Here is an 11,872-nt window from a genome sequence, read left to right as displayed (position 1 = left end):
TGATGACACACACGGCCCGCTTGGCCATCACTGGCTGCAGATGATCATGCTACACTGCTTGGCCAATCAGCGCTGCGGGGAATTTAGTGAGTACTCAGTAGTCAACGTGTGACTGTTGTTGTCGTACGTCGTGTGATTTCTTTAATATTTTATCCATACTAACTATGTCGGGCAAAAGAAGAAAGTGGTCGGACGAATATGTACAACATGGATTCTCATGTATCACGGAACGTGATGGGAGTGAGCGTCCTATCTGCATGATTTGCAACGCCAAGTTGAGCAACTCTAGTCTTGCACCGGCAAAACTAAAGGAACACTTCTTGAAGCTGCATGGAGACGGGGAATACAAGAACACAACACTTGCTGAATTCAGGGTGAAGAGAGCCAGATTCGATGAAAGGGCCACTCTGCCTGCTCTTGGATTTGTACCTGTTAACAAACCGATCCTGACAGCATCGTACGAAGTTGCTTACCTGATCGCAAAGCAGGGCAAGCCACACACCATTGGTGAAACACTTGTGAAACCAGCTGCATTAAAGATGGCGAATCTGATACTCGGAACAGCGGCCGAAGGTAAATTATCCCAAATTCCCCTTTCAAATGACACCGTCAGTGACAGAATAGAAGACATGAGTAAAGACATCTTGGCTCAAGTAGTCGCGGATCTGATTTCAAGCCCGGCAAAATTCAGCCTTCAACTCGACGAAACCACAGACGTTTCTGATCTAAGCCAGCTTGCTGTTTTTGTACGCTATGTGAAAGACGACATGATAAAAGAAGAGTTTTTATTTTGTAAGCCTCTTACAACAACAACGAAGGCAGCCGATGTGAAGAAGCTTGTAGATGACTTCTTCAGAGACAACAATCTTTCATGGGATATGGTTTCTGCAGTTTGTACGGACGGAGCTCCAGTCATGCTGGGAAGAAAGTCTGGTTTTGGTGCGCTAGTAAAGGCCGATGCACCACACATCATTGTGACGCATTGTATTCTGCACAGGCATGCGTTGGCAACAAAAACCTTACCTCCAAAAATGACAGAAGTATTAAAAACTGTGGTGGAATGTGTGAACTATGTGCGAAAAAGTGCTCTGAGGCACCGCATCTTCAGTGAGCTGTGTAAAGAAATGGGCTCTGAATTTGAGGTACTTCTGCTCCATTCTAATATTCGGTGGTTATCCCGGGGACAGGTGCTGAATCGTGTTTTTGCCATGCGTGTGGAATTAGCCCTGTTTTTGCAAGAGCACCAACACTGCCATGCAGATTGCTTCAAAAATCCTGAGTTCATTCTCATTTTAGCGTACATGGCTGATATATTCGCAGCTCTCAATCATCTCAATCAGCAGATGCAGGGTGGTGGAGTCAATATCATGGAAGCGGAAGAACACCTGAAGGCTTTTCAAAAAAAGCTACCGTTATGGAAACGACAAACAGAGAACAATAACTTCGCAAACTTCCTGCTTCTGGACGACTGTGCAAGTAAGATCGAAGATGTGTCTGGAATCGGAGATATTTCTGTATCCACGGAACTGAAGCAAACAATTGCCACGCACTTAGATGAGCTTGCAAAGTCTCTCGACGGATATTTCCCTACAAGAGAGTCATATCCAGCATGGGTGAGACAGCCGTTCACGTTTGCTGTTGAAACAGCAGATGTCAATGATGAATTCCTCGACGAAATCATTGAAATTCAGCAGAGCCAGGTTCAACAGCAACTCTTCAGAACAACGCTCTCAACGTTTTGGTGTCGACAAATGAACAAGTATCCAGTTATTGCTAAGAAAGCCCTGGATTTTTTATACCATTTGTTACAACATATCTTTGTGAGCAATCCTTTTCGAGGATGCTGGACATAAAAACGAAGAAAAGGAACAGACTTTGCTGTGAAAATGACATGAGAGTGGCACTTGCCAAGGTGAAGCCACGCATATCTGAACTGATCTCTCAAAGGCAACAGCAGAAGTCACATTGATTTCCAGGTATGTAATTTGTTGTGAGTTTATGCATTGTGTTGGTTTTATTCTTTGAACAAGGTAATGTTCATGCACGGCTCATTTTGTGTACCAGTAAAAAACATATCTATGTCTTGAATTTGAAAAAAATCACATTTTATTTTTCACTAAAGAGGGGTTCAGTGAATGCGCATATGAAACTGGTGGGGTTCGGTACCTCCAACAAGGTTAAGAACCACTGTACTAATATTTTTGCATATATGCTTATGCATTTATCTCAGAAAATATTCTCTAATATTTGGAGTATCTAAGTTATTGCAAAGTAATATAAAGTAATGTGAATACATGTACTTTGGGTCTTTCGGTAAAGCCACGTAGATAGAAAAAATAAATCTACGTGTCTTTACCAAAAGACCCCAAAAATATGAATTCCTGCAGTCACGAAAGCTTTAAGTCAAGATTTAATCTGAATAGCTTTTATTAAAAGTAATATTTATATTATCAATACTATTTACTTTCATTATACTAGATAAAATAATACGCTACCAATACTGTAACTCTATTATTACTTCAATTATAAAATTATAATTGATTTCATATTATTGAGTCGATCACAATAATGAAACCCTATAATAATAACATTCCTGTTACATCACGGGAAGGGATTATGGCCGGTGGGCGAGGGTGATTACGGAGTAACAGCCAAAGGAGGGAATCGCAGACAGCTGGACGTCTATTGCGGAGATGGAGCGATGAGTTTCGGGTCGAGTGTAGAAGATGCTGACTCGGTGGATTTTTTTGCATCGCAGATCCACGATTTCTGCAACGACCTGGGGAGACATTCATGCAGCAGTGGATGTATTGCGGTGTATAGTATAAGTAGTCGTCGATTTTATTTTACGCGGGTATGACACAATCGGCCTTAAGCTGATTTACAAGAATGAACCCGCAAAGGACCTTGGTAGCGGGGAATAAATCGTGACGTTGCGAACAAACAGAGCGGGAATAAGTAATATTTAAAAATACTTTTTTTTTTAAACACGCTTTGTTGAAATGTACCGTACGAGTAATGGCAGAACTCCACGACTCCAGGAAGTGGCCCCGAAGCTTGCCATAACGTAAGTGGCCGTGGTGATTTACACCCAACGTGAGTTGAGCGTGGACAATTAGACCCAAGCCGAAACATAACATATAAAAAAGAATGTTTACAAATATATTTTGTATTTTTAATTATAGAATATAGTATTGCCATCAGTATGACATAAGTATACCAAGTTTGCAGTCGATACCACATTGGGGAGTGGGTTAAAATTGAGTTACAAGATTTAAGGATACAACAACAGTGAGTTAAATAAAAGCGTGTAAAATAATAATTAAAAAACCTTAAATCCAACGAATGCGCCCAATTCAAGTTACGCTGGCAAACAGGTAAGCAGGGAAATAAAATAACGGCACAAGTCACGTGGGGTTCGCAATTAAATGTCGCATGCCCCCCCCCCCCAACAACGTTTGGTGCCACGTTGGAGGCCCGTGGGTTCGATGTAGAACCCTGACGCTTATATATTTCGAGTTTGCTTGTTCTCTCTCTCTCCCCGTGGTGGCGTGGATTTTTCTCCGGGTCATCCGTTTTTTTCCCCCCACCTCCACATTTAGAAACAAGCGCTTAAAGAGTATTTGGCTTTCGCTATGGATTTCCACGTGACGATGAGCCACTTCGTTGAGCTATCATTTGTGATAGTCGGGTCGCTTCTGTAAGAAGAGCCTTGCAGTAGAGCTCAGTTGGGGGCCTTACCTGGTGGAAAAAAAAAGTTAACATAGTTTGCCCTACTCTGGACCAAACTCATACTTGTCAACCCATAGGGGCCGTCCATAAATGACGTCACGTACTTGGGGGGGGGGGGTCAGACATTTGTGACGATGTGTGACGAGAGGGGGAGGTTCGTTGAGAAATGTGACGTCACATGAAAATGCGCAACTTTAAATAAATATAGACAACACGTTCTACTTAATTAAATAGACTTTTTTTATATAAATGTTTTCTCCTACAACATGAGAGTGCAGCGCCACATTAAATACGCACTACAATGAGAATAGTTTAAAGCGATTTGAAGCATGTTTTATTTTTTGGGGGAGGGGGGGGTGGCAGAGCTTTGTGACGTCATATTTGATGGGGGGTCTGACTTTTTGTGACGCCGTGTGACGACGGTGGGGGGGGAGGGGGTCAAAAATCGTCAAAAATCGCGTGACGTCATTTATGACGGCCCCATACGGGTTACTCCGCATCCCGCATTCTGATAGAGGGGATTTGAGTGTTCAGGTCCATGCGGCGAAGAGCCGTTTCAATACAGGCAACATTGTTTTGGTCTATTTGTGTTTCTTCTTTGTGATGGGACTTTGTAGGATGAACGTTGATATTTATAGTGTAGTTTATAGTAGTGTATAGTGTATACAATTAACGTTGAGATTTATAGTGTAGTGTATAGTAGTGTGTAGTGTATACAATTAATGTTGAGATTTATAAGGGGCACGGGGGTTAACCAATGAGGTCCGAATTGGTCTGCAACAAGGTAGGGGCACTGATGAGGGGTTGACATGTTTGTAGTAGTGTAGTGTATAGTGTAGTTCATAGTAGTGTATAGTGTAGTGTATAGTGTAGTGTATAGTGTAGTTTATAGTAGTGTAAAGTGTAGTGTATAGTGTAGTTTATAGCAGTGTATAGTGTAGTATATAGTGTAGTTTATAGTAGTGTATAGTGTAGTATATAGTGTAGTTTATAGTAGTGTATAGTGTAGTATATAGTGTAGTTTATAGTAGTATATAGTGTAGTTTATAGTAGTGTATAGTGTAGTGTATAGTGTAGTTTATAGTAGTGTATAGTGTAGTATATAGTGTAGTTTATAGTAGTGTATAGTGTAGTATATAGTGTAGTTTATAGTAGTGTATAGTGTAGTATATAGTGTAGTTTATAGTAGTGTATAGTGTAGTGTATAGTGTAGTTTATAGTAGTCTATAGTGTAGTATATAGTGTAGTTTATAGTAGTGTATAGTGTAGTATATAGTGTAGTTGATATTAGTGCATAGTGTAGTGTATAGTGTAGTTTATAGTAGTGTATAGTGTAGTGTATAGTGTAGTTTATAGTGTAGTATATAGTGTAGTTTATAGTAGTGTATAGTGTAGTTTATAGTAGTGTATAGTGTAGTATATAGTGTAGTATATAGTGTAGTTTATAGTAGTGTATAGTGTAGTATATAGTGTAGTTTATAGTAGTGTATAGTGTAGTATATAGTGTAGTTTATAGTAGTTTATAGTGTAGTGTATAGTGTAGTTTATAGTAGTGTATAGTGTAGTGTATAGTGTAGTTTATAGTAGTCTATAGTGTAGTTTATAGTAGTGTATACAATGAACGTTTGTAAACTCATCTAAAGACCCCACAGTGCGTCTCGGGGACTCGAGCTGTGTGAAGGTTTGTGCCACCCACTGGGATTGAGACCTCCCAGGGCCCTCTTGGTTAAAGTGCTCGCTAGCCAGGGGCTTGTCGTTTTGTGTTGTCGTAGCCCGACACGGGACAAAGTTATCCACAAACAAAACAAAAAGCATCTCATGGATAATGTTGGTCGCGAAAGTCTCCATCGCGCGTCAATTGCGAATCTTCAAGGGGGGTGGAACAACGCGACACCCCCCTCTCTCATTCCCAGCAAGATAACTACCAGGCAAACGAAACAAAATAAAATAAACAACTTGTGTTGCCTCCGAAACGTCGTGATTTCATTTAGTTTTCTTTTATTTTAATTTACCTACGTGACTTTACCGAAAAAAAAACAAAAAGAGAATGAATCCTTGCAGTCACGAAAGCTTCAAATCTAGAATAAACGATACACATTTCTATTTAAAGCTTTCGTGACTGCAAGGATTCATCTTCTTTGGTTCTTTCGGTAAAGTCACGTAAAATTTATTTTCGTTTCGGCCACAACACAAGCGGCCTTCATCAGGTGAAGGGACAAGACTGTCTGGAGGACAGCGCTGGAGTGAAAAAGCCACGCTCAGATCACGACCTTTAAGCTGTGTGAGAAGAAACAAAGCGCCTTGATAAAGGAATTAGCATAAAAAATTTGCATTGAAATAGCTGAGTGATTAGCTTGTGACTGGTCACAGAAATGGCTATGTTAAAGTTAAAGCCTACACATCCACAGAGGCACCTAGTACAAATCAAACAGGAGAATGTAGCATTGAAATAACTGAGTGATTAGCTTGTGACTGGTCACAGAAATGGCTATGTTAAAGTCAAAGCTTACACATCCACAGAGGCACCTAGTACAAATCAAACAGGAGAATTTAGCATTGAAATAGCTGAGTGATTAGCTTGTGACTGGTCACAGAAATGGCTATGTTAAAGTCAAAGCCCTACACATCCGCAGAGGCACCTAGTACAAATCAAACAGGAGAATTTAGCATTGAAATAGCTGAGTGATTAGCTTGTGACTGGTCACAGAAATGGCTATGTTAAAGTCAAAGCCCTACACATCCACAGAGGCACCTAGTACAAATCAAACAGGAGAATTTAGCATTGAAATAGCTGAGTGATTAGCTTGTGACTGGTCACAGAAATGGCTATGTTAAAGTCAAAGCCCTACACATCCACAGAGGCACCTAGTACAAATCAAACAGGAGAATTTAGCATTGAAATAGCTGAGTGATTAGCTTGTGACTGGTCATTCTACGTGACTTTACCGAAAGAACCAAAGAAGATTAAACGATACAAACTTCGTCGCTTGCCACCCAACATAGCTCCAGTTTTTTATTATCGATTTGAACAAATTTGCTTTTACCCCCCCCCTCGCCCGCCCGCCGTCGCCCGCTCCACGACGTGACAACTTGATTAGAGAGACTCTATACTCTTTGGTTCTATTGGGTAAAGTCACGTAGGTGAAAATAAAATAACAAAAAAAAACGTCGTGATTTTTTGTTATTTTATTTTCACCTACGTGACTTTACCCAATAGAACCAAAGAGTATGGATCCTAGCAGTCACGAAAGCTTTAAATCTAGAATAGAGAGACTCTGTACGGTCTGGTTGAGGGTTTTTATAGTTTAGGACTCCAACATGCTGAGCTCATCCAAAGTAAAACTTGATCGTGAAAATATATCCAAGATTGAATCGATGATGGCAATTGAATCATCCAAGGAATCGTTAATAATAATCGAATCGCGAAAATAATGTCGTCACTACCAACCACTGAAACCACAAAACTGTTGCGCTTAATTATCTGTAGCTTAACGCCGTCGTCACGACGACTTTACAGATAGTAATTATAAACAACAACAACATTATTGTGTTGTTATTTATATTTGAGCACCATTGGTGGTGGAGGGGGGGCACTCAACGAGGGCCCCCCCTGCGCCACCACTTCGCATTTCCCACATCACATAAGCGCGCGCGCGCTCGCCCATTGGCTCGGGGATCCCCTCCACGTCCCCCGCCCGCATCGCGCATCGCCATTGGCTCGCGGACCACCCCGCCCCCGACGCCCCCCTCGCGACGACCAATCGGCGCGCGGCGGTCGCATTGGTCTGCGCTTATCCGAACTAGGAGATCAAAACCGGCGGATCGACGGCGTTGGCGGCCTCCTCGCTGAAGGCAGCTGCCGCGGTCCTCCTCGTCCAGGACCTCTTCACACCAACAACACCTCCACCACCACCTCCTCCTCCATGGACTTCACCGGCTCCTCCATGGACGCGCTGGAGGCTATGGCCGACGAGGTCGCCCTCGAGGGCCTCGACGGGGTGACCCCGAGCGCGCTCTGGGTCCGCCTTTGCGCCCGCTCGCCTCCCTTCCCTGGGGGGGCCCCGCGCAGCGACTTCGCCCTCCGCGCCTTCCTCTGGGCCGCCCTGGCCTCGAACCCGGGCGTGGACTTCTACGAGCTGCCCGTGCCGCGGCCTCCGCTGCTGCTGCGCGAGACGGCGGCGGCGGCGGCCGCGGCGAGAGACGACGATGGGTAGGCGCGCAGCGACCGGCGTGGCACGAGACTCGCGCGGTCGGGGTGAGACTGGGGTTAGGGTGAGACTGGGGATGGGGTGTGACTGGGGTTGTGGTTGGGGTGTGACTGGGGTTGTGGTTGGGGTGAGACTGGGGTCGGGGTGAGACTGGGGTTGGGGTGAGACTGGGGTGGGGTGTGACTGGGGTTGTGGTTGGGGTGAGACTGGGGTTGGGGTGAGACTGGGGTTGGGGTGTGACTGGGGCTGGGGTGAGACTGGGGCTGGGGTGAGACTGGGGCTGGGGTGAGACTGGGGCTGGGGTGAGACTGGGATGGGGTGAGACTGGGGCTGGGGTGAGACTGGGGCTGGGGTGAGACTGGGGCTGGGGTGAGACTGGGGCTGGGGTGAGGCTGGGGCTGGGGTGAGGCTGGGGCTGGGGTGAGGCTGGGGCTGGGGTGAGGCTGGGGCTGGGGTGAGGCTGGGGCTGGGGTGAGGCTGGGGCTGGGGTGAGGCTGGGGCTGGGGTGAGGCTGGGGCTGGGGTGAGGCTGGGGCTGGGGTGAGGCTGGGGCTGGGGTGAGGCTGGGGCTGGGGTGAGGCTGGGGTGTGACTCGGGTTGGGGTGAGATTGGGGTTGGGGTGAGGCTGGGGTTGGGGTGAGGCTGGGGTTGGGGTGAGGCTGGGGTTGGGGTGAGGCTGGGGTTGTGGTTGGGGTGAGACTGGGGTTGGGGTGAGACTGGGGCTGGGGTGAGACTGGGGCTGGGGTGAGACTGGGGTTGGGGTGAGGTTGGGGTGTGACTCGGGTTGGGGTGTGACTCGGGTTGGGGTCAGATTGGGGTTGGGGTGAGGCTGGGGTTGGGGTGAGGCTGGGGCTGGGGTGAGGCTGGGGCTGGGGTGAGGCTGGGGCTGGGGTGAGGCTGGGGCTGGGGTGAGGCTGGGGCTGGGGTGAGGCTGGGGCTGGGGTGAGGCTGGGGTGTGACTCGGGTTGGGGTGAGATTGGGGTTGGGGTGAGGCTGGGGTTGGGGTGAGGCTGGGGTTGGGGTGAGGCTGGGGTTGGGGTGAGGCTGGGGTTGTGGTTGGGGTGAGACTGGGGTTGGGGTGAGACTGGGGCTGGGGTGAGACTGGGGCTGGGGTGAGACTGGGGTTGGGGTGAGGTTGGGGTGTGACTCGGGTTGGGGTGTGACTCGGGTTGGGGTCAGATTGGGGTTGGGGTGAGGCTGGGGTTGGGGTGAGGCTGGGGTTGGGGTGAGACTGGGGTTGGGGTGAGACTGGGGTTGGGGTGAGGCTGGGGTTGTGGTTGGGGTGAGGCTGGGGTTGTGGTTGGGGTGAGACTGGGGATGGGGTGAGACTGGGGTTGGGGTGAGACTGGGGTTGGGGTGAGACTGGGGATGGGGTGAGACTGGGGTTGGGGTGAGGTTGGGGTTGGGGTGAGACTGGGGATGGGGTGAGGCTGGGGTTGGGGTGAGACTGGGGTTGGGGTGAGACTGGGGATGGGGTCAGACTGGGGTTGGGGTGAGGCTGGGGTTGGGGTGAGGCTGGGGTTGGGGTGAGACTGGGGTTGGGGTGAGACTGGGGTTGGGGTGAGCCTGGGGATGGGGTGAGACTGGGGATGGGGTGAGGCTGGGGTTGGGGTGAGACTGGGGTTGGGATGAGACTGGGGATGGGGTGAGACTGGGGTTGGGGTGAGACTGGGGTCGGGGTGAGACTTGGGATGGGGTGAGACTGGGGTTGGGGTGAGACTGGGGTTGGGGTGAGCCTGGGGATGGGGTGAGACTGGGGTTGGGGTGTGACTGGGGTTGGGGTGAGACTGGGGTTGGGGTGAGCCTGGGGATGGGGTGAGACTGGGGTCGGGGTGAGACTGGGGTTGGGATGAGACTGGATTTGGGGTGAGTCTGGGGTTGGGGTGAGAGTGAGACAGGGTTTGGAGTGTGGCTAGGGTCGCCCCTTGGCCTGGTATTGTGTTGACACTTGCTTGTAGTTTAACTGGACAGTTGCCATAGATCTCAGGTTGCTTGAGAAACACGCCCTGGTTTAAGTCTCTCCGACTGATCTGGTGGGGTGCGTGTAACGCGTTCACACCGTGTTGCCAATATACCGATCGGATGAGGGCCTCCCTCCCCCATCCACACGCTGTCGTGCCGCTCGTGACGAGTATTCGACCATACTTCACCACGCTGGTCCGCGAGGACGCGGGGAGGAGTGCAGAGCACTTTCCAGCCTACCCCCCCCCCACTACTTAGCCTTTTGAGGGCTGACGGAATCGCTGTGGTTTGTTCGTGACAGTACAGCGAGAGTGCGCGTAGGTGGCAGGCCGAGTTGGCATTGAGAGCAGCACAAGAGAGGCTTAGCGCGATGATCCTCAATGTGAACCAAACCGCAGTTTTAAACTTGCTTTTGGTGTCGGCGATGTGGCCCCGGTTGAGAAGCTGGCCACATTGGTTTCGAGGATTAGACAAACACACTTGGGGAGACTCGAACCAGCGCAAGGAAGAGGCCCATCAAGGCACAATACGCAAACGCATCTTGCCCTGACGGCTGCCCCGCCGGCTTTCCCCGTTACTTTTTTTGCCGATTCAAGAAACTCACAAGACACAACGACGCGTGTTGGAAGAAGCGTTAAGCATCCCAAGTGCGTGCGTGTTGTTTTTTTTAACGAGTCCTTAAATGGGCAAACCTCTTTTCGATACGTGGCTGGCAGCCCCCTCTCGCTCATCGTCACCCACGTGACCTGCCACGGGCCCCAATACCGCACCTCCGATGAGCACGGTTTGGACACGTACGGTGGGGAAGAAGTTCAAAGGAGAAGTGCGCACGCATCGACCACCACCCCCCACTCCGGCCACTCGTTGTCCACGTGCATCCACGAGGGTCGCGTTTCCATCGCACGCCACTGGCCTCACGACGACACTAAGTCAATCTCCCCGTGCCACTCGTAACAGCAACCAAGAGACCTGGCCTCGGTTATAATTACAGCAGCAGCAGCGTTAACCTGATGTTCAATTCAAGTGTGACGCGCAATTCATTGGTGCGAGGAATCAATTGCCCCCACCACCCCTTGCTTCAGAGCCCAGCGACTTGGCATTTCAGGCCTGTGGGCCTCTGGGTAGTTCCACCTGCGCCCTCGATTGCCATGCCACTGGAGGAAAACCGGGGAACCCTTCCAACCCTTGGCTTGTACGCCAAATTCCTCATTTAACGCAAGGAGATGCGTTCCTGAAAAGTCCCGCATTCAGCGAGGAATTACCCGACATGCATACGTACGCTATGCGGCATAAATGAAAATAAAAACGATGCAAATTTGAATCACGTTTGCACTATAAAATCAGCCTGCGGTCATCCCATGGCGGGACAAAGAACTGAGACGAGGGTACGCCGCAGTGTGACCGTTTAATTCCCCGCGTATTCCCAGGAATTTCCCGTACCGCTCGGCCGCCGCAGCTCAAGAAAGTAGTTAGCCGCCGTTGACCGCGCTGTGCGAAAAGTGTTCCCCAATAGAAGAACCGCGTTGTAGCGAAAGCGCGTTGTGTGAGCACGCGCTAAGCGAGGACTCCTCTGGTACAGTTGTAGAGTCGCCACTCAACGTGGGCTGCCTCTGGTGAGCTGTCCACGTTCCGGCGGTGTGTGTTCCTTGCCTCCGGTGCTCACTCTCCTGATATTCCCAGGATCGTCCTCTTGCTGAGGTAACTATTCCTGGGAAATCTTGTCAGTCTTCTCGGGATATTAAAAGTCCCGTCTTCCGTCAGTCGCCGAATAAATACGCAGCTCAAGACGATGCGTTTACGTTGGTGATGTCTGAATTTCTTTACGTCAAAAAGTCTAAACGTCGCGCTGCAGATAAAGTTTTGGATCATCCAAAAAAATATATAGTTTTCTGATCGATACGAATGTCACTTGCATGAGCATGGAGACACACTATAATCTTACCCACTTAGATGTTTCTAAAGTCCAAATAA

The 11,872-nt window shown here is 48.6% G+C and overlaps 1 protein-coding gene across 2 annotated transcripts in view; it reads left to right on the top strand.

Annotated features, from left to right (window-relative positions):
* Nucleotides 1-7,522: 7,522 nt before the first annotated feature.
* Nucleotides 7,523-11,872, top strand: part of GTF3C1 (general transcription factor IIIC subunit 1) — a 35,429-nt gene continuing 31,079 nt past the window's right edge. For both annotated transcript variants that reach the window (XM_032970107.2, XM_032970106.2), the window contains exon 1: nucleotides 7,523-7,942. In XM_032970107.2, the coding sequence (XP_032825998.2) occupies nucleotides 7,656-7,942 (287 nt within the window). In that variant the 5' untranslated portion in view covers nucleotides 7,523-7,655. The remainder of the gene's footprint in view (nucleotides 7,943-11,872) is intronic.

Source organism: Petromyzon marinus, chromosome 43, assembly GCF_048934315.1.
Source record: "Petromyzon marinus isolate PM22_M1 ecotype Great Lakes invasive population chromosome 43, UKy_Petmar_22M1.pri1.0, whole genome shotgun sequence".
In the NCBI taxonomy this organism is placed as follows: Eukaryota; Metazoa; Chordata; class Hyperoartia; order Petromyzontiformes; family Petromyzontidae; genus Petromyzon; species Petromyzon marinus.
The sequence above is the reverse complement of the archived record's forward strand: the minus strand, read 5'-3'. Positions and strand labels throughout refer to the sequence as shown.